At 42.8% G+C, this 23,510-nt stretch overlaps 1 protein-coding gene across 2 annotated transcripts in view; it reads left to right on the forward strand.

Moving 5' to 3' along the window:
• Window positions 1-710: 710 nt before the first annotated feature.
• The window catches only part of ATG7 (autophagy related 7), a 247,227-nt gene continuing 224,427 nt past the window's right edge, over window positions 711-23,510 (forward strand). Inside the window, exons 1-3 of one of the 2 annotated variants that reach the window (XM_043588131.1) lie at window positions 711-816; window positions 17,059-17,231; window positions 17,987-18,041. In XM_043588131.1, the coding sequence (XP_043444066.1) occupies window positions 17,072-17,231; window positions 17,987-18,041 (215 nt within the window). In that variant the 5' untranslated portion in view covers window positions 711-816; window positions 17,059-17,071. The remainder of the gene's footprint in view (window positions 817-17,058; window positions 17,232-17,986; window positions 18,042-23,510) is intronic. The other variant, XM_043588132.1, reaches the window with a different exon arrangement.

Below are 23,510 nucleotides of genomic sequence, written 5' to 3' on the forward strand. Positions count from 1 at the left end.
CTCTCTCTGCCCCTCCCCCGTTCATGCTCTGTCTCTCTCTGTCCCAAAAATAAATAAAAGTTGAAAAAAAAATAAAAAAAAAGAACAACAACAAAAAAAGAAGATATGACAGCCTGGAAACATAGTAGTTAATAGTAGTCATTACTGTTGCTATTGAGTCTTTTGAGCCACATCAGAGTCACTTTCATTCCTTATGAACGAATGCCCTTATATGTCACATTAAGTTTGTACTCATTATTGTGTCTTCAGTACCTGACCAATGCTTGGCACACAGTATATGCTCAATAAATAATTTGGCATGACTGCCTTTATCCCACTGACAGCGGGGAGCTATGAGAATAATGCCTAGTTTAGAAAGAGCAGGTTAATCACTGGCGACCTTCACGGGCTTTTACCTATTAAAATTCTCATCTGTCTTCACACTTGCCTCCTCACTGACACCTGGGATACGTTTAATGCCGCCTCTCTTGGAAAATGGAAATGACCGTAATTCCTGTCATCCTCTGAAATCGAGAGAAAGAGGAGGAGTTTTTTTCAAAGCATGACAGGCATAGACGCATTCCCACAGCCAATAAAGTGGCTTCTTACCCGAAGCTCAGCCCTTATCAGAGGGCCTCGCCCACCTGCTGATGCTCCGCCTTCCCGGCAACTCAAGATCCTCCCACTCAGGCCGGTGCTAGGGGCTCATTTACCAGGTTGGCTCGCGCCTCCGTGTGCGCATGCGCACCACTGACCGCAGGCGGACGGGGCGGGGACAATTGCGTCATCGGGGCGCGCGCTGCGGCCGACGCTGTGGTTGCCGGAAGTTGAGTGGCGGTAAGTGAGCCGCGCTGCGGAGGGAGTAGTGGGGTCCTGCGGACTGGGTTTTGGAGGCCTGGCGGGAAGGGGCGAGCTCGGCTGTGAGGACGAGGGTCGTGGCAGAATTCAGGTTCCTCCCTCCTCCAGGGAGTCACTGACTCCAGCTCTCGCCCTCCTCCTGCCGCGTCCCGTCGGACTGGTTTCAGCCCGGGGTCTTCTGACTAGAAACCCCCTGATGTTCTAAGTCAGTCCCTCCTGGCGTCTGGCAGGGATGGTTCTCAACCTTCGATGTTGGGACACCAGAGATAGGACGCCAGTTCTCATCCTGGCTTTGCCCGGGATTTGCTGTGTGACTCTGGCATGTCACCTCTTTGTGAGCCTCTCTTCCCTCATCTGTAAAATGGGAGTGATAATAACGTCATTTGTGAAGCCAGGGTGTTAAATGAAGTCACTTCTTTCTCAGGGCTTTCTAAGCTAAGGTTTTCGACTCTTCAGTTTGGTCCAGGGATTACAAACTTTAGTGCTTATTCCATCAGGTAAAGTATAAATGTAGGTGTAAGGAATTTCCATGTCAGAAAAAGTCAAACTTATATTTTTACTGAGTTGAGTTTTATAAGCAAGCACAGTACTAACATTTATGAAATTGGAGAAGTGAAAACAAAACTTTTGTGTTGCACGCGTGTAATCTCTTGATTTTTAAACACTGACGACTACAATTTTTTTCAAAGCTAATTAAAAATTTTGTTTTTAATTCTGTGAGTGAAACCAGGTGTATCTGTGATTGCCAGTTCCAGACCTTCAGACCTCTGGGTCCCAGTCTGCCTTTCCCATTGCATACTTGCATTTCTTCTGTGACACCCCTGCCCACTGGTTAAATTTCTTTGCTGGCAGAAAACTATTTCTGGTTATTCTTGTTTGGATTTCCCCTAACTCTGACTTAAGTCTATACCATAATCTTGGCTCATTGTCCCTCCTTCAGACTCTTCGGATCTCCCTTCCAATTTATTGCCCACACATCCTTGAAGGCTGCTGGTTTGTTTTCCTCTTCACACCATTTCTTCTCCAGGCTGAGCACATTTAATATATTTACCTGTAGTAAACTCCATAACAACCAAAAATTTTGTGATGAGCCAGGCATTACCATAAGTACTGGTGATGGGGGGGGGGGGTAAAATTAGACCGATTTCAGGGAGCCTACTTTTTGATCCTGGTGGTGGCAGTTGTGGTGATTGCCAATAATACAGAGCTTTTAGTGGGCAGTAGGTGTTTCAGATCCTGTTAGTATCCTGTTCAGATACTATCACAAAAAGAAAAAGAAATGGTAATGGGATGGAGAGTACCTGTGGGTAAGCAGAGGGAGCTGTTTTAAAAGCTAGCTGGCCGGGATGACTTCTCTGAGGAGGTGACTTTGGAACTAACACTTGAATGAAGAAAAAGGCAGCCTTGCGAAAGCTCATCTTGCCTAATTATACTTCCATCCCCCAGTTCTGCGCTGTAGTCTTGTTAAACTGTTTACAGGTTGTATCTCACTTGTAGCCTTTGGCTCCTGCTGCTCCTGCTTCCTAAAAGATCTCCCCTTCCCCCTCCCATTTTTCTTGGCCAACTCCTCCCTGCCCCTCATGTGACAAGATTGTGAAATTCTTAAAGGAGTTGCGTACCGGGCTCTTGTTCAAGATGCCCATCCCTGTCCTTGAGGAATTAATTATTTTTTAAGTCAAGGACATAGACAACAGCACTGTGGAATGCAGCTATTGTAGAGATTTGCCAGAGGAGGACTTAGGGTGATCACAAGTCAGGCTGAGGCATCAGAGAAGTTTTCTGTGAGGAGGCATCACTTTACTCAAGGCCTGAAGGATGAGCAAGATTAGTCAGGTGAAGAGGCATGGGAGGTGGGATGACATTGCAGACATTGGGAGTGGGGAGGGCTATAGGTAACTTGCATCGTTCACCTTGGCTAAGAAGTGACTGGAAAGGTAAGCAGGAGGCAGATCACAAAGGACCTTGCGGGCAATATAAGGTTGTATAATCTAATATATGATATATAATTAGGAGCACAGAATTTGGACTGTAAGTTACATGCTGGCTTTGCCATTGAACTAGTTTTGCTACCTGGGGCTGGTCACTCCCTTTCTAAACTTCAGTTTCCTTATCTGTAAGCCATCCTCCCAGGGTTGCTGTGAGGATTGAATGGTATATGTTACCCACTTGCTAGATGGTAAATGATCAATAGTAGCAGTTAATATTACCGTGCAAAGAAGTTTGCACTTTATTTTGAAAGTGTGGTGTCAGAGAGTTGCAGTGAAAGTTGAAGAAGGGGTGTGATGTGCTCTCATCTGTTTTAAATTTTTTAAATATTTATTTATTTTTGAGAGACAGAGAGACAGAGAGCCAGCAGGGGAGGGGCCAAGAGAGGGGGGAGACACAGAATCCAAAGCAGACTCCAGGCTCTGAGCTGTCAGCACAGAGCCCGACGCAGGGCTCGAACCCATGAACTGTGAGATCATGACCTGAGCTGAAGTCAGACTCAACCGACTGAGACACCCAGGTGCCCCTGCTCTCATCTGTTTTAAATTACTCAGGCTCTCCCATGGTGACTACACTGGACAGGGCAGACCCAGCAGGAAGACCAGTCAGGGCACTGTTCTGTGGTCCAGGTAGCGGAGGAGGAAGGCCTGAACCAAGGCAGTGGCTAAGCCAAGGGAGAAAGATGGGTGGGTTTAAGGGGTAAAGGAGGTGCTGGACTGGTAGCTGGATAACACCACATGGGGAGAGGAGGAAGGTGAATTGGGATACAGGGTGCTGAGGGATGGATCCTGTGTGTGGACATAAGTAATAACAAAATTCTTTTGATTAGTGGCCCTTGATTGGTTATCCCTCACTTCCTCAGAGGTTTTATTTGGAAATCCAAATGGCCTCTTTTATCCACTTTTACCCTTGGGAAATGAAGTTCAGGACTGCCTTCCTCCTCCTTTTTCTGTTTCCTGATCCTTCTACCTATCTCCAGTATAAGTAAGGCCTGGTTGTGTATTCAAGGAAGAATAATTAGATGCTGCTTTGTTACCCAGTAGGGAGTATGCACCTCTGTGGTCTTGACAGACTGGGTAACAGCTCAGTCTCATTCCAGGCTCTGCAACCCCCCCACCCCCCCCAACCATGATCACCTTTGGGCTTTTCTCACCTTCTTTGTTGTGATTACTTTCCTTTGAACTTGTTCCTGTTTGACAGTCTCTCCTTGAGTGTGTAGTATAGAAAGGAAGGCCTCTTTTCTCTAGGAGTCTGACCAGAGGGAGCAGGACTTTACTTTTTTTGTGGAGACCTGAGGCCCCCTGTCTTTGTTGTAGACACACCTGCCCTTGACACTGTCACGCTGTGGGCTCCCAGCACTGCTTGACACTCCCCCTTGTGTTTGGACAGCTCTCTTGCCCATCTTCTCCTTGTCTTTCAGATTTCCATTCCTCTCCCAGCCTCCTAACCTGGACTTTGACTTCACTAAGTTGCAGCCATCAATGAAGGCTCCTCAGCTTCTGTCACTTACTGACTTGTCTCCAGCTGACTGTATCACTTCACCTCTGTGAAAGAAATGTGTTTAAGGCTGATTCTTTTACTTGTGCTGAGGTTCCATTGTTCTGTTTCTTTCCTGTTTAACCATCTCTTCTCATTTAAATATCTGGAAAAGACGAAACACCTTCACATCACATCACATCACATCACATCACATCACATCACATCACATCACATCACATCACATCACATCATCTCTTCCCATCCACGTTTGTTGACTTCCTGAAGTCATCATTTGCTAAAATCCTTCTTCTGTCCCACCTGTCCTCCAAAATTGCCCTTCCTCGTCTTCAGACCTTCACGTTGCCCGAACCCCTGAAATTTTTCCCTTACCTTTTGAATTCTGAGCACATTTCATATTGCTGATATTCCTTTGTGTTATCTGTCTGGCCATTTCCCCCTCAGCTTCCATTGTGGGTCACCCCCCCCCCCCTCCTTTTGTTCATTAAATGCTAGTTTTCTCCAAGGTTCTGCCTTATACTCTGTGCTCTTCTCACCCACAACTTCAACTCCCACTTATGTGCCAAGGACCCCTATTCTGTATGTTGAGCTAAGATCTCTCCTGCAGGCCAGGCCTCAGACTCAGTGAGTCCAAAATTAATCTCATCAGCTTCCCTCCAAAGCTGCCCTTCTTTCTACATCCTTTCCTCTGACTCATTCCCCTTCTTCCATTTAGTCATTCACATCAGAGCACTGCAGTTGTCTTGGCCTTTTCCCTCTTCTCCCATCCCAGGCAGTCATCAGAGTTCTACAGATTCTCCTTCCTTGATGTCTCCTGACACATTTTCTCCTCCATTGCTTCTCCCATTACCTTCTCCCATTACTTTAGGCTCTTCTTGCTTCTTGCCTGTATTCCTGCACAACCACTGAGCCACTTGCCCTGTCTGGTGCTTACTGGTACTGGAGTATCATTCCTAAAATACGGATCTTTGCTAAAATACAAATCCCTGCTTCTTCAGTCCAATTTAGATACCCCTCCGTCCTCCCATAACACCCTGTACAAACACTTATACTATACCATATGGTACTTGCTTTATCCACAGATTGCTATACTGTCATTCCTGGTATGTATAACCCTCAAAACTTAGGTCCTGAAAGGCAGAGACCTTAATCTCTTTTGCCATTGAGTGCTGAAATACAGCACGGGAACTGTACATAACATAATGTTTGCTGAAGGGATAACTAAATGGAAATCCCCATGTCTTTCACACATGTTTTGTTGATAACGTCAGTCCTATTTTAGAATGACTTCTGTATCAGATACATGCATTTTCTTTTTTTAAAATTTTTAAGTGTTTATTATTCTGAGAGAGAGAGAGAGAGCTTGTGCACAAGTGAGGGAGGGGCAGAGATAGAGGGAGGCACAATACGCTGAGCTGTCAGCCAGAGCCCAATGTGCGGCTCAAATTCATGGACCACAACATCATGACCTGAGCCAAAGTCGGATGCTTAACTGACTGAGCCACCCAGGTGCCCCTCAGGTACATGCATTTTCTAATCGAATCCTCACAATAATTCTGTGCAGCAGGTAGTGTCCCATCTTACAGGTGGGGAAGAAGGCTCAGAAAAGTTAAATGACTTGCCCGAGGTTGTGTGGCTAGGTGTAGCAGATGTGGGGTTTTTTTATTTTTATTTATTTTTATTTTTTTAATGTTTAATCATTTTTTGAGAGAGAGAGAGGGAGACACAGAATCTGAAGCAGGCTCCAGTCTCCAAGATGTCAGCACAGAGCCTTACACGGGGCTTGACCCCACAAACTGTGAGATCATGACCTGAGTTGGATGCTTCACAGACTGAGCCACCCAGACACCCCTCAGAGGTGGGATTTTAACTCCAGTCTCTCTGGCTCATGAAGCTGTGTCCTTCCATTATACTGCCTCCAGTGCCTGCACTGTTGTCCAGCTGTTTTTTTGGACTGAGATTTAAGACCCTGTATTTATCTCTGAAATTTTTAGTCTTGTTAAAATAGGCCTGTTATTCCAGGTGGTCAGAATCTTTTGTATTGTGAAGTTTTGTTATCCATCATATTGCCTATTCCTTCCTGCTTCGTGTCATGTATAGAATTGATAAGCAAACCTGTATCAATCATCAAAGTCACTGGTAAATGTAGTAAGTATACCTTTTTGAATATATTTGTTTATGTGGTTTATGTGTCTTTTTCCCTGCTCTAAGCCCCTAACACAATGTTCAGCACACATCAAACACTTAGTAAATATTGATGAATATTCATTCATGTAGATAAATAAAAATAAATAGATTAGGACCAAAGACTGAACCAATGACTTATCACAGTTAGCCCCTTTCTTTTATATATATGTATATTTTTGTTTATATATATAATTGTATTTATTATACTAATTATTATTAAGATTTATTTTTGGGAGGGAATCCCAAGCAGGCTCCATGCTGTCGGCACAGAGCCCAATGCAGGGCTCGATCTCACAAACCATGAGATCATTTCCTGAGCAGAGATCAAGAGTCGGATGTTTAACCAACTGAGCCACCCAGGTGCCCCTATTAGTTCCTTTCTTATTAACACCAGTTCATATCGTAACCAGCATTCTTCAGATAAGATTATTTTACCAGTTCATAGTCTCTCTGATTATGTTGGAATCCAATTACGACAGCTTCATCTTGTCTACCAGGATATTTGGAGTGGTCTTTTCAGAGGCCTTCCTAGGTCCAGATATCCTATATCCTATATCTGGTTCTTCTTTGATCAAGGAAGAAATGCAGTTACTCTCACGACTCCTTCTTAAACCATAGTGGCCTCTTAGGATTAATACTCAAGACTGCCATATACAGTTGTGCAGGTTGTGCGCTGCCCAAGAGGCCACATCTGAGGGGGTTTTGTTTGGATCATAGGCATCATGAATTTACTTTTGTAGTGACGATTTTCTGGCAGACAAAGGTAAAATGTCTTGGGTCAACCTAATCAATGTATTACAACAATTTTCTAAGGAAAGGAAGTAAAATGTCTCCAGGAGGGGGTATAGTTTTCTAATTGCACAGAAGTGACATGTGGTCTGGAATGGCCCACATGCCACCTTTCCTGAGCAAAACCTCTGTCCACTAGGCTGTAGAATCCATCCTTATTTTTATCTTTGGAAATCAAATATTTTGGAAATCTGGTAACATGTGTTGTTGGGTTGGCCCAATTTTTCAGCACCTCTTCCTTTTCCAGGACTTCTTAGATATCACCAGAAATGAAACCACAGAGCCTCTGTTACTCAGAAGCTAGCCTCCATAACTCAGCCAGCTTTTAGGAAACCATGCCAGATTTTACCTGTTGGTTGACCTGAGGGCTGTCTAGCGATGCCGGTGAATCCAGGTGGCTGTCCCTCGTATATAGAATGAAGCAACATGACCCTGTTGATCGGTGCAGTTAACAAAACGGACTCTGAAGCAGGCATGCTGTTTCCATCTTTCTTGTGTTGTCTTTCTCCTCTCTCACAGGCTCTCTCAGCTTTTACTATCCCTCCCTCGTGGGCTTGCCACGCCCCACAACACTGGTATCCAGTGCATCCATTCTCAAAAACAGGCTGAACAAGAGCATGTTGTATGTGAAGGTTAAGGTTATTATAGCAGAAGGAAAACAAAGGAAAAACTCCCAGGCGTAACCAGTGAGAATGAAGGTTACAGTTTGAAGACAGTGGAGGTGACTGCCAGTTCTCTCATTGACCAAGGTGGTATGCATGGAGGTGAGGGAGACAACCTATCCATAATAGCAGTTATCCTGCCTGCTTATGTGATCAGCTGCGGCCACCTATCAGTACAGTCACACACACAAAAAAGCCACTTTCGATGACTCGGTGTCTTGTGGAGACCTCAGTTTGGCCCAGGGGCATCTTGACTGTAATGCGATTTTTAAAAGGAATTGAGACTTCCGAACCCAGCTGGTTCCCCTGTCCGAGTCCTGAGTTTTCATCTTCCAGTAAAGCCTAATCTGTCTTCGAAGTTTGGAACTTTGCCCCCCTCCTTTTGGAAGGGAGGGCCTGTAAACCTCCCTCTTTGGCAGCCTTGCACATTATTTCCAAAACTCGTGAAGTTGCAGGACGTCATTAGCCAGCAAAATGTGCATTGGCTTCGTATGCCAAAGAGGCCTCCTCCCCACTCCTGGCCATCTCCCTTTTTTTTTTTTTTTTTTTTTAACCCATCAGCTTACATACTCTGTTTGTCAGCAGGACTTGGCCATGTGGTTTGGTGCTTATTTTAAAGACTGCCAGAGCTCACAGCCCCGCAGCTGGGAAAATGAGAACAGAAGTCTGCTCTATGTGCTCCATTTTGGCCCAGAGACGGCACTTCAGGGCCAAATTGCGGTTGTTCTGGCGCTTCTGCTAAGTGAATGGCCCCACGTGGCCTGCGAGAAATTGAACACAAAGTGCTCCTAACCCTTAGCACTTGTTCCTCTGGACTTCCCCTTGATGACCTATAGCAGGAGACCATCCGTTTCATTTTAATTAAACCTCTGCTGTGACTGCAGTGCTCCTTTGAGGGAAGTGAGGCTTACACAAGGCCCGTTTGAGATGGAGAAAGTTTTCACAGTGAGCACGGAGAAGAGCAGCTGCATTAGGCAGGCAGCGTTGGCTAATGTGAGGTACGGGGCATGTGTTGACAATCTGAGGGCACTACCACTTAGGCTGACTGCGCCAGGCCCCTGAACAGGCACATCACGCCCTTTCTCATTTAGCTCTCCCAACAACCTCACAGGTTGGCTGGAATTATCCTTATTTTACAGATGAGGAAATCAAGGCACAGGGGATGAAGTTACCCGCCCAAGGCTCCTCAGCCAGTGAGAGGTGGAATTGGGAACTCAAGCTTGGGTCTCTCTGAAGACCGGGCTCCCCACTGTCACATTAGCATCCTTTCTCTGAACGACTGGAAGTTCCCCTGCCCTCCCCAAACAACAAACAAACAAACAAAAAAACAAAACCCCAACAACATACAGGGAAAAGTCAGAGCAAGTCATTTCTATTAGAACAGTTAGGCTAGTCTGTTTCTCTGCTGTCCCTCCAAGGGTTTAGTTTCCCTGAAGACAGGTTTGTTTGTTTCATCACTGTGATTTTTGTTCATTTTCTACCAGTTGACTTCTTCATTTCCAGAAATCCTACCCTGGCTTAATATCTGCTGCATCCAATCCTATTGCCTACCCTCCCTTGGAGGGAGACCAGTTGGACAGACTCACCAGGGAGCATTCCTGGTCCAATTAATTACATAAGCAGTAAATCCAAAATACTTCCGTCTTCAGCATCTTTAATAACAAATGCCAGAAAAATTTATGGAAATGATACTTCTTTTATACTTATTTAGAGCAATGACTTTCTTTTCACCAAAGCTAGATTTTAAATAGGTCATCTGTTAACTATTAAGTGAATACAGGAAGGTTCTGTGTAGGATCATTATAGCTTGAATATAGGGCTTTCAGTTTTACTTTTTTGTTCAGGTATAGTATTCATATGGTAAAGTACATTAATCGTAAATATATAGCTCATGGATTTTTGCATATGTATGTGCTCTGAAACCACCTCCCAGCTCAAGGAAAATGGAATGTTTCCAGCTCCCCAGGAGGCTTCTTACTGCCCCCTTCCAGTCAGTAGCCCCATCCCACCCTGTAATTACTATTCTAACTTCTTTCACGTAATTGGTTTTGCCTGTTCAGTATAGCATAGGCTGGGTGTGTGCAGGCGCTAAAATTGTCTTCATATTTTATTTTGGAACAGTTTCAAATTTGTAGAAACCTTACAAGAATAAGACAGACCTCTCATATACCCTTCTCCAGAGATTCCAGGCAGATTTTGTCCCAGTAGCACCCTTTATGAAAGCAGAGTGTCAAGCCAGCATCACATGTTGCCCCCGGTCATCGTGTCTTTCTCTTTTACTCTGGAACAATTCCCTAGTCTTCTCTTGACCTTGACACTTTTTTTTTTTTTAATGTTTATTTATTTTTGAGAGAGAGAGAGAGAGAGAGAGAATGTGAGCAGGAAGGGGCAGAGAGAGAGAGAAAGACAGAGAGAGAGGGAGACACAGAATCCAAAGCAGGCTCCAGGTTCTGAGCTGTCACCACAGAGCCCATCATGGGCTCAAACTCATGAACCAAGAGATCATGATCTGAGCCGAAGTCGGACGCTTAACCGACTGAGCCACCCAGGTGCCCCAAGATCTTGACACTTTTGAAGATTGTAAGCCAGTCTCAGTCATTTTGTAGAATGTTTTCCAGTTTGGGTTTACCTAACGTTTCTTCTCAATGAGACCCACGTCATTTGCTTTCAGTGGAGTGGTATGGATGTTTGTGCTTTTCACTGCATTCTATCAGATAGCATATGTATCTGTGTCCCATTGCTGCTGGTGTTGACTTCAATCCCTGCATTAAGATGGTGTCTGCCAGATTTTGTCACTGTAGAGTTACTTTTTCTCTCCTTTGAAATTAATAGTTGTTTTTTTTTTTTTTTTTTTTTTTTGTGGAGAGATACTTTGAGACTGTGGATGTAGGCCTTTGACTTCTGTACCTATGGGAATACTTTCAGGAAGAAAGATCTATACTAACTTTATACTTGGTTGGGTGAGATTTCATTTCAGTTGATTTGTACATGCATATCTCTTATCCACTAAGATCTTAGTCCTAAAAAATGATAACAGATTTATTTCTAAGTCATATGGCATATTTCCAAGTGTTCTTCATGATTGCTTGCTCTAATCTCCATATTCCATTGTAATAAGCTTGGAGTTTGTCTTTCCAGTCATAGAAGCCTGGGTTATTTCTTTCTCTTCTTTTATGGGAAGGTACCCATAAAAGGTTTCTAGAATTCATCTTAGTAACATTTGGGAGCCGTTCTGCAAGTGATTATGGTGTATTGAGAGGGATATGAGCCAGGATCTGTATCTGTAGAATTTACAATCAGGTTGATGGAGGTAGACAGATCAGCAAAGAGCTGAACAGTAATACTAAATGTAGAGGTAGTTTAGAGACAGAAGTGATTAACCAAAGCCAAGGGAGAAGAGAAAGCAATGGGTAAAGAGAGTGAAAGGGAGCTCTGGGAAGGCTTTATGGAGCAAATAGCCTCTGAGCTGGATTTTGAAAAGTGCCAGTCACAGGAGCAGGGATGCCTATCAGACACAGGGAGCTGTTTGTTCAGGGTTGTGGAGGCAAGACAACAGGTGTGTTAGAGGGGCACCAAGCAGCTGGATGTTTCTTCAGCATCAAGTCAGAGGTGAAGAGTGGCCCCGGAAAAGTTGGGAGGCAGTATCAGGGGTCAAGGAAAAAGTAGGAAGGAAACCATCAGAGGTGTGGTAACATGCCTGTTTTGCATGTGCATTGCCACTAATGCCATCTCCTTGCATGTTATGAGCTTCAGTAAATATTAACTGAACTTCACGGTAGCTTACTGATGCTGATATATGCGTGTGTGAGTGTTCGTATAGACTACGTTTTCCAGTTCATAAAGATGTATTTGCAGCATCACAAGGTTTCTCTCATGGACCAGCAACTGTAACCTTGCAACCTGCTTCACCCAGATAACAGGTTTGGAAGATCATCTAGTCTGAGGGTCTGCAAACTACAGCCTGAAGGTCAGATCCTGACCCACACCTTGTGTGTGTGTGTGTGTGTGTGTGTGTGTGTGTGTGCACAGTCCATAAGCTAAGGATTGTTTGTACGTTTTTCAAGAGTTGTAAAAAAGAAGAAGAAACTATGACAGAAACTGTTTTGGCATGAAATGACTAAAATATTTACTGTCTGGCCCTTGTCAGAAAAAGCCTGCCAAACCCTGGGCTCATCTGACTGCCTGATACAGTAAACCTTTGTACAATATGACTTGGCAAATAATCATCTTAATATATGCTTGAACACTTCCACTAATGGAAAATTCATTATCTCTCCGGCCAATCTGTTTCTTATTTGGACAATTCAGGCTATTAGTAATTTGTAAAGTCTGCTGTAATTTGTCTCATTATTGCCTCCATGTAGTGGCCCTTTTTGAGGGGAAGGGAACTATTATTTCATGTCAACATTTACTGAGCTCCTAATATATTCTAGGCAGTGTGGTAAGTGCTGAAGAAAGATGAATAAGACATGATTGTTGCATCAGAGATCTCTCAGGTGTTATTTCTTGGAACCAAAGCAGTTGTGCTGGTAGTCTTATGTCTCCTTCATTCCCCCATCTTGCCATTGGGTTAGGACTTTTTTCTTTAATTATTGTATTTATTTCTGTATTGTTGTTCTACATACACAAAATTCATTGTATTTTGAACACAAAATTCATTGAAGTCTGAACACAAAATTCAAAGGGAATAGGGCCAGACAGTTTAAAATAACTCTCTCCACACCCCTGTCTCCCAACTCCATAGCTTCTTTCTTGGGAGGCAAGCACTATTACCCATTTCCTGTGGGGATTTGACTTTGAAGAATAGCACTACCCAAGGTTTAGGACCATTTGGACAGAAACTTTTGGTAAATATTCAGACAGTGGTATTTTTTGAGCTTGTCCTTATGTAATTTGCTGAGTGTGACTTAGTTTTATTTCCATAAAATTTGCACCACTTTTGGGTGGTAGACACAGCCCCAAAAGGGTTTGATTGCTTAACCACCCATCTGCGATTTCAGTTTAACCTTGGCTGGATGTTTTGGTTACTGCTGGGATTCTTTTCCATTACAGCATTGAATCTTCATCAAATCCTTTCCTCTTTCAGTGGAAGTGACACAATCCCATCTTGTGTAACTCCTGGGTTTCACATCCCGGATATGATAGAAATAGTCTGAAATAAAGTTAACCCACACTTATATTGATGCCTCTGTCAGTTTCTTTCCTGGAATATGTCTGTATGTAGTGTTGAGGTATGATGAAAGTCATATTTTAACTTTATAAGCTAAGCAGAAGCTAGAATTCTGACCTTGGGATATATAGGCAAGCCTTAATTTTCATGAAGCAGGTGATGTTTGGATATAGGTTAGTTACACATAAATGACTTTGCACCTGTAACTTACTGCTCCCTCCAGATTTCTATTCTGATCATTTCCTCTTAAATCTTCCCTTCCAGCTTAAGGCAGATAGCAGTATGACATAGATGTATAGGTTCCTAAGTGATACATTTATACTTGCATATCATATTTAGATGTTTCCAGCAAATTCCCCATCACGTGTTGCTGCTGCTGCTGCATAGGACCCTTCTGTTTTATGAGCCTGTCAAGCAGGAGTTCAGCAGCTGAATACCAACCACATCCTCTTGTGAAATAGGCTCTTGGGTTCTGTTTGAAATTTCTCAAAGATCAAATAAGTCAGAAAATGTTTGAAGGATGTGCCTTTTATGTAGATTACTGTCTTAGTATGCCTGTCGGTTATCTTCTAAGTGGTCTTCCTGAATCACTTTTTCTCAGCTACTGAAGTGCTGTACAGAAGAGTTTTCTCTTTTGTTTCTGGCGCTGGTAAAATTCCGTCTTGATGACCTCAGTAGGTCATCAAGATGATGGTGAGTTCCTGTTAACCTTTAAGAGTAAGTTGTGGGGGCGCCTGGGTGGCGCAGTCGGTTAAGCGTCCGACTTCAGCCAGGTCACGATCTCGCGGTCCGTGAGTTCGAGCCCCGCGTCGGGCTCTGGGCTGATGGCTCAGAGCCTGGAGCCTGTTTCTGATTCTGTGTCTCCCTCTCTCTCTGCCCCTCCCCCATTCATGCTCTGTCTCTCTCTGTCCCAAAAATAAATAAAAACGTTTAAAAAAAAAAAAAAAGAGTAAGTTGTGGATGACTAAAGCATTTAGGGACCTGATGACCCATCCCGTGGAGGATCTCAGAGATCCATTTGTACCACTGTCTGCACTGTGTTGATTTCCTTCCATATTGGACGATTACTCTGGCCATGACCTTTTTCTTTTGACCCTGTTGGAGAGGAGGCTAGTATGTAAATGTTTTTCAAAATGGTTATTGTTTTTAGCATATGTGGGGCTGATGGGTAATATTCAGGCTCTGAAAAGGGGTGTCTTCTTTCAAGGCGATACACTATAGTGATGAGAGTTGGGGCTTTGCCGCCAGTCAACCTGGGTTATAATCTCAACTCTTCTACTCCCTAACTGAGTGCCTTTGGGCAAGTGACTTGATATTTCAGTGTCTCCATTTCTGTTCTGTAAAGTAGGCACAATGCAACCACTTTGGGGTTGTCATCAGATAATATGTAGAATGTTTAGTGCTTGGCACAGAATAAACATTCAATTAGAACAGTTACTACTGCTGCTGTTATTTAAAAAGTTTTTTAAAAGGTATGATCAAAAAAGTAAGTATGATTCATGATGGCAAATCCTGTAATGGAAGTTTTCATCTGTCATTACAGAGAAGGGGGCCATTGATGCCCACTGACTGTGGGCATTAATGAGAGCTTCATCAAGAGTCTTAGTAGATGAGAGGAATTTCCCTGGTAGAGAGGGGGAGAGGTCTCCTAGGGAAAGGTGAAAGGCTGGGAAACTCTCTGTGGAGTAAAGCCAGTAAGATTTTGTTTGTTTAAACAAGGGAGCCCCCTGCACAGATCAGGTCTGGTGGCAATGTGACAACTTGTTTGGAGAAGACAGGGACAGAAGGCAGTGACCTGTGAGCATGTTACTGCAGGAGCCAAGGTGTGAGATGGTGGGCCTGATGTGTGGCGGGGAGGACGGAGAGAAGAGAAGCTGACTTGGACAGGAAGCACGAAATCACATGTTTGGAATATGGACTTTGGTCCTTGTCCTCTTCCCTCTTCCACTTTCCTACCTGTATGTCCTTCTGTGGACTTCTTACCTCTCTCAACCTCAGTTTCTTTCTCTTTAAAATTGGCACTGTCACTTCCTAGGGCTTTTTGGAGGAGTAAATTCAGGTGCACACCCTGCTGTGGTGCCTGGTCCCGGTCAATGCTGAGTAGCTGTCGCTGTCATCTTCGTCTCATTCCGGAGGCCCGTTTAAGGTTGAACCTCTAGCAATTAGTGATTTATTGAATGTGAGAGAGAGGAAAATTGAAGATGACTTTGAGGTTTCGACCTTGGATGTAGGTGGTACTATTATGTAAACTAGGACATGCAGGAAAAGGGGCAGAATTTTGCAAAAAGAAATGTTTAGTTTGGATTTGTCAAACTTGAGACGTCTCTGAGAAATCCAAGTCCTGGCTTTAGTATACGTGTTGCTAAAGCGAGCACATCCAAGTCCTGGCTTGCTTGCATGACTGCCTGCCTGCCTGCCTGCCTGCCTTATTTATTTATTTATTTATTTATTTATTTATTTATTTATGTAAATTTATTGTCAAATTGGCTTCCCTACAACACCCATTGCTCATCCCAACAAGTGCCCTCCTCAATGCCCATCACCCACTTTCCCCTCTCCCCTTCCCCCATCTCCCCTTCCCCTCAGTTTGTTCTCTGTATTTAAGAGTCTCCTTAGGTTTGCCTTCCTCCCTCTCTGTAACTTTTGTTTTCCCTTCCTTTTCCCCATGGTCTTCTGTTAAGGTTCTCAAGATCCACATATGAGTGAAAACATAAGGTATCTTTCTCTGACTGACTGACTTCACTTAGCATAACGTCCTCCAGTTCCATCCACGTTGCTGCAAATGGCCACATTTCATTTTTTCTCATTGCCAAGTAGTATTCCATTGTATATATAAACCACATCTTCTTTATCCATTCATCAGTTGATGGTAAGCCCTGGCTTTAAACACACTTACACAGTTGACCCTTGAACAACTTGAGGAACAGGGTGCTGATCCCTATCCATGCCAACTTTTGACTCCCCCAAATCCATGTATAACTTCTGACTCCTCCAAAACTTAACTACAAATTATATATATTTCTCTTAATTCCAAAATCAGCCAAGTTGGGAAAACTGAAAGCTAGGTAATAATCTTCACTCAAAACTCAGGCAGTAGGTGTGAACGATAGTCATAGTGTGACTCTTCATACCTTCTGCTGTAGAAATATTACTCTGTCTGGTCACAGGGATGGACAGTGATGGACAGGATGATGGAACGTGAAGAGACCTCCCCCACTTCTGCTTTTCGGAAATATCAAGTTCTCTAGTGTTGTGCTGGAGGAGGTGTATCTCTGAGAGTGTGTGCAGGGGTAGGGGAGTTATAGTGTGTTTATGCCTGATTGCTGGGGGAGGGGTCAGAGGGAGATTTCAGGAGGAGAAATATTAAAATACATATATAGGAGAGTAAGATGCAAATTTTCCATGCATTTAAAAGATAAAAGATGAGATGTCAAAAAAAAATTCGGGTACTGTGGTTAGGTGGGCCAGAAACTTCTTTGTTCTCCTCAGGGGGGGTGCTCAAGTGCTTTCATTCAGAGCTGTGACAGGGCTTTGTGTTTCTGACCGGCTGGGCCTGGGTTTTTTTACTTGTGAAGTTCTCCAGGATCACACAGGAGGGCACAAATTTCTGAGACTATGATTATGTCGAAGAAGGAGTAGTAGCACTTGTACACCAGTCAGACCGACTTGAACAAGAAAGGAAGATGCACAGAGGTGAAGGCCAGAAAGGCCTTAGAAAAAGGACTTCACTTAGAAAATCAGTTGTGTTGCCAGGAGGCTAAACTTGGCAACACGGGCACATTACTCAGGGTGGTTTTCAGTTATGTCTTCAGGTAGCCTGCATAGTTCCCATCATTTTTTGTTTGTTTTGATTATGCCTTATTATAAATGTTTTTTTTTCTTTCTCACCACAATTGATGCCATTTTGCTGTGTTCCGTTTTGTTTTTTAGTAGGAGAGAAATAATGGCAGCAGCTACGGGGGATCCTGGGCTCTCCAAATTACAGTTTGCTCCCTTTAGCAGTGCCTTGGATGTTGGATTCTGGCACGAGTTGACCCAGAGGAAACTGAATGAATATCGGCTGGATGAAGCTCCCAAGGACATTAAGGGATATTACTACAATGGTAGGAGACAGTTCACTCCGTATGCCATCATCTTCTGTCACCTTCTCTGCCCTCCAGAATAGGGTCAGCTTTCCTTTAGAAAGGGACACTCTTGTCTTGTATAATTAATGATTTTCACTGTTTTCTATTTTTACTTCTTGTCTTAATTTCTTTCGTTTGTTCGTTCTTTAAATTTGTTTATTTGCTTATTTTTATTTGAGTGTAGTTCAGCCACAATGTTACATTAGTTTCAGGCTTACAACATAGCAATTCAACAAGTTTATACGTTATGCTGTGCTCACCACAACTGTAGCTACCGTCTGTCACCGTACAACACTATTACAGTGACGTTGACTGTATTCCCTATGCTGCACCTTTTATCCCCCTTTTACTTCCTGACTTTTGACCCAAGTTCATTTTCACTTCTTTCCCTCTGTTGTGGGGAAAAGAAAGGGAGTAGCGAGACCCCAGTTAATTAATCCAAAGAATGAATACTGATTACTTAGAATTGCTGGGGGAGGAGATTAGAAATCATTTCCCCCAGTGAATCTTTCTTTTTTTTTTTTTTTTTTTTTTTTTTTTTTATTCTTGACAAATTTCTGAGATTCAGAAAAGCTGTGGCATCTTTTGCTAAGTCCCTGTTGAGTATGGATGACCAGAATTGCACAGGGCAGTTTGGGCTCAAGAAAAAGAACAAAATTATTCACAAACGTTTTAGTTATGAATGCTGCTATTACTGACTCATAATGGAAAAATGTGATAATGCTTCTGTCCAGGTGATTCTGCTGGGCTTCCAGCTCGCTTAACATTGGAGTTCAGTGCTTTTGACATGTGAGTATTTTTTTTTTTTTTTTGCTTAAAATCTAAAAGTGTTTGCTTTTTGTGAGGAATGAGCATTCTTAACTTTGCATATAGGTGGACCACAGGGAGAACTGGGGGAGCCCCCGGGAGCAGGGCCAGGTCCTTGATTCTTTTGTCCCCATTATAGCACAGAGACAAGTGTTAGATGCTTAGGACTATCAGATATATTATTTTCAGCAGGTAATTATCAGAGCTTGTTAGGTCCAAGTATCATCTAGATTAATTGAGATTTAGATAATATCCACCTGCTTTTGATTTTAGTTAGTATTTTGTGATCCTTTATTGGTACTTCTTGACTTACTCCTTTAGATGCCTATCCATGGGCATCAGTGAACATATTTATTAGACTACTTCTGTATACAAGCCACTATGTAAGGCATTATATTATGGGACTACTCAAAGAAATATGACATATCCCCTCAAAGAGTCTTTTTCCCCTGGTTGAAGGCCACAGGGAGTGCTGGAGAGAAGACAGACATTCATTAACTTAATTATGTGGGTGTTTTCACATACGTAATCCTTTTCAGACCTGCCAGATGTGAATAATCTCTATTTTTTCAGACAAGGAAACAATGGGTCAGAAGGTAAAGTGGCTTGCCCAAGGTCACATGTGGCTAAATTTAGGAAGCAGGGATGAGAGAAAAGTGAAGTATATTTCTGAGGTTGTAGTCTTAGTAGCTGGGGGCATTTTATTATCTTCTACAGAGATAGACCAGGAAGTGGATACAATTTTAAGAAGAGGTAAGTTTGGTTTAGAACCTGTTGAGTTTGAGATGACATCATCTTGTAGAAATGCCCTGGAGGCACTGGAGTCAAGGAGGAAGAGTCATCCAGGTAGAGGAGTCGTGAGGCCATGAGAGACGAAGACTGTTGTGTAAGAAGAACAAAGGACCAGAACAGTGAATGGATCTGATTGGGGAGTCTGCAAAGGAAGACACGGAACTAGCAGAGTAGGCAAGAACTGTCGCAGAGGAAGAACCAGAAAAGCATTACAGAAACCAAAGATGTATGCTTTCAGGAAGGAAAGAGATGATCAACAATATCAGAAACAGAAAGGTCAGAGTTCAGTGCAAGGGTCATTGGATTTGTTGATTAGGCCCTTTGCAGTTCTTGAGAATTGTTTCCCAAAGTGAATTTTACACAGAAGGGTGGAGCAGAAACCGTGTTGAGGGGCTATAACACAATTAAAGGTTGAAGAATGGAAAGCTTCCGAGTGGTCAACGTTTTTTGCTTTCTCCACATTAGCAGTATCAAGTTGCAGGATGTGGGGAAGGCCAAGTGGTCTTTGTAAGTACTGCTTGGCTTTTCAGAGTAGCAGTAGTCAAAGATTAGGGTGTTCCGAGTACAGTATCCCTAGAATATATCTTTTATTTTTGTTTATTTGTTTATTTATTTTTGGATTTTTAAGTTTTGTTTCTTTTTTTAATTCCAGTTAGTTAACGTACAGTGTTGTATTAGTTTCAGATATACGATGTAGTGAGTCAACCTGGTGCTCACCGTGCCAAGTGTACTCCCCAGTCCCCATCACCTATTTAGCCCATGCCCTTATCCCCTGCCCCTCTGGCAATCATCAGTTTGTTTTCTATAATTAAGAGTCTGTTTCTTGATGTCTCTCTCTCTCTGTCTCTCTTTTTTATCCCCTTTGCTCATTAATTTTCTTTCTTAAGTGCCACATATGAGTGAAGTCATATGGTATTTGTCTTTCTCTATTTCACCTCCCATTATACTCTTTAGCTTTATCCATGTCATTGCAGATGGCAAGATTTCATTCTTTTTTATGGCTAAATAATATTCCATCATATATATTATATATACACACCACATCTTCCTTATCCATTATATCCAATTATACACACACACACACACACACAAGTCAATTGATGGACACTTGGGCTGCTTCCATAATTTGGCTATTGTAAATAATGCTGCTGTAAACATAGGGGTGCATGTATCCCTTTGAAACAGTGTTTTTGTATTCTTTGGGTAAATACCCAGTAGTGTGATTGGTAGATGGTAGGGTAGTTCTATTTTTAACTTTTTGAGGACCCTCCATACTGTTTTCCACAGTGGCTGTACCAGTTTACATTCCCACCAGCAGGGCATGAGGATTCCTTTTCTCCATATCCTTGACAACACCTGTTGTTGTTTAGGTTGTTGATTTTAGCCTTAGAATGTATTTTTTAAATCTCTCCAAAAGTCAATGCATTTGATTCCTGTATATCAAATTGCAAAATTTAATTGCATAACATAAATCCAAAATTATATTAGCCCTTTCCTCTATAGCAGGTAAGTCAGAGATTTGATATGAGATAAATAATACCCCATACTTCGAGGGGAAAGAATGGCTTAGGATAAATAAAATGCAGTCTTGATAAAAATATATTAGTCTTTACACCTTTAAAAGGTATGTGTTGGTGTTTCTTGTTCTCTTCAGAGGTTTCTTGCTCTGTAATAAATTCATTGTGATTGCTTGTCAGAACAAATCAAATCCTAGTAATCGATCTCTTGTTTTGGTAGAGACTAACTTACCTTTGAAGCAATTGCAAGATAATAAGGAAAAGAACCAGCAGAGTACAAGCATTAAATTATCTGAAGATGATCAAGGGAGTATATCAACAGTGTAGTTTTAATGTGATCTGGAGAATCTAACATTCCTTGCAAGCTAGACTTGCTCCCACCTTTATTCTGACACTAGATTGGTTTTAATGAAGATTTTAATAGTTTTATCCTTTGGAACAATCAACTATAGAAAAAGCTGTTCACAGATGTTAGGTTTGATCAGATAACAAAATCCAAACATCTTACACTTGAGTGATCCAGAAATTTTGGTTGAAGGAGATAAGAAAATCTGTGATCGTGCAGGTATGACTTTTACATAAATTGCTCTATTTGGTCATATTTTTTCATTGTGCTGCTGAATACTCACAGTGTGCAAGGCTGTGTGGTGAGCCCTTGTGGGGATGAGCAGGAATGAGACACGGCCCCAGTGGTGGAGCTGGACCTGGAAGGCCTGTATCTACATTGGATTAACTCTGTTACCTAGGATAAGTCTTTTTAGTTTCTTCCTCTTCAGTTTCCTCATCTCGAGCGCTTGGCTTCTGATGTTCCTTCTGCTTTTAAAAGTCTGTGATTTTCTGAATCTCTCTGTCTTAGGATGATTGGTGCTTTGGTCTTAGTTAGTATTTGTGTCCCTGCCCAAATTCATATGTTGAAAACCTAATGCCCAAGGTGATGGTATCAGGAGGTGGGGCCTTTAGGAGGAGGTTAGGTCAGGAGGCAGACCCCTCATGAATGGGATTGGTGCCTTATAATAGACCCCCAGGCGGCTAACCCGCCCCTTCCACCCCTTGAGGGAGACTTGGGCAGTCTATGACTGGAACAGGGCTTTCACCGGAACCTGACCATGCTGGCACCTTGATCTTGACCTCCAGCCTCTAGAACTATGAGAAATAAATTTCTGTTGTTAATAAGCCACCTGGTCGGTGGCATTTTGTTGCAGCAGACCAAACAGACTAAGGCAGCTAGGGAGTTTAATGAAAGTGCTTGGAGTTCCACAGAAGAAAGGAGTTCTTCGTATCCAAATTATTTTCATTATTAATCTTCCTTTGTTTTTATTGCTGTACATTGGCTTGGTTTGTAGGGCAAATCTTTATAAATTTATTCATCAGACACTGAATGTCTCATAAGTGCAGGATGTGTAGGTGTTAGGAACACAAAGACTTAGGAAACACAGAGCTCTGGATAGAGGTAGAAAACAAATATTTGCATTGTAGTGTGCTCTGTGCTGTAATACATGTGAAGAGGTAATCGTTATTTCGGAAATACTTATTGATTGCTTCCTCTGTGTTGTAACAATAGAACGTGGTAGGCACTGGGCATGCAGAGAAGAATAAGACACAGCTGAAAAGCTCTCAGTCCTAGTACTCGTTTATAGATGCCAGGCATATCTCAGCTTCACGTAGCCCCAGATCAATCCCTTATCCTTGGAGTCCCCGGAAGCCTAATGGGGACTCTCTGCCAGCAGTTAGCACCGTAAGATCCTCCTCCGTACACGTATTAGGCTCAGTTAGTGGTGAAGTAGTATTTTGTCAGGCATCAACTGTCTTTCACTGGAGATTGCTGTCTTTGGGTAGGGTGTACTGCTGAACCAGTCCCACAAATGTAATGGCCCAAACACAAAGGAGGTTTATTTCTTGCCCACTTAATAGTCCAGTGTTCTGGACTATGGCTGCCTCATTCTGGAGGGCTTGCTTGCAACTGAATTGTCAGGGGCACCTCGTTGGCTCAGTGGAGTGTGCGACTCTTGATCTCAGGGTCGTGAGTTCAAGCCTCACATTGGGTGTGGAGCCTACTTAAAAAAAAAAAGAAAAATGACGGGGCGCCTGGGTGACTCAGTCGGTTAAGTGTCCAATTTCAGCTCAGCTCATGATCTCATAATTCGTGAGTTTGAGCCCCATGTTGGGCTCTGTGCTGACAACGTGGAGCCTGGAGCCCGCTTCGAGTTCAGTGTCTCCCTCTCTCTGCCCCTCCTCTGCCCCTGCTCACACTCTGTCTCTGTCTCTCTCTCTCAAAAATAAATAAACATTAAAAAAAAAAGTAAAACAAAAACCAAACCAAAAAACTGAATTGTCACTTTACCTTGCCGGGTAGAGACATGCTTCCCTTCACTTAGGTTAATTGGTAGGAGCGTGAGGGCTTACCTGTCTTATAAGGAAGACTGGGAAACATGGTGCCCAGCTACAAGCTGCACATATGTACTCTATATCTGTTTAAAAAGAAAAGAATAGATTTTGGTGGACATTCTCGGCATAAATGTGAAACTGACTTATTAAAAAAAGTTTTGTTTCTCTGGGCTTTCCCTTGAGGAACATTTATCTTTGTAGTCATAAGAAGTATCTTCTAAGCCTCAAGTTGGACATGATTAGGGCATAACCTTTGCCCTAAAAAAAAAAAACTTAAAAAAACAGTTAAGGAATGTAAGACTCATAGGCAAAATCATCTGGGACACAGGCTCTTAGTCTCCGTTAACTCCTTAGCCCCTAACACGTCTGATGTGTGTTAGTTGCTCAAATACCTTGAAATCTTGAAAGCAGTCTAAATGCATGGCTGTCAAAATGGGATGTGGTGTGGGTGGTCGAGAGACACCGGTGGACTCTGTTAGAAAATGTTGCAAACAGGGGCGCCTGGGTGGCGCAGTCGGTTAAGCATCCGACTTCAGCCAGGTCACGATCTTGCGGTCTGTGAGTTCGAGCCCCGCGTCAGGCTCTGGGCTGATGGCTCAGAGCCTGGAGCCTGTTTCCGATTCTGTGTCTCCCTCTCTCTCTGCCCCTCCCCCGTTCATGCTCTGTCTTCTCTGTCCCAAAAATAAATAAACGTTGAAAAAAAAAATTAAAAAAAAAAAAAAGAAAATGTTGCAAACAGAAACTCACAGATTATTAG

Source organism: Prionailurus bengalensis, chromosome A2, assembly GCF_016509475.1.
Source record: "Prionailurus bengalensis isolate Pbe53 chromosome A2, Fcat_Pben_1.1_paternal_pri, whole genome shotgun sequence".
Classification (NCBI taxonomy): domain Eukaryota; kingdom Metazoa; phylum Chordata; class Mammalia; order Carnivora; family Felidae; genus Prionailurus; species Prionailurus bengalensis.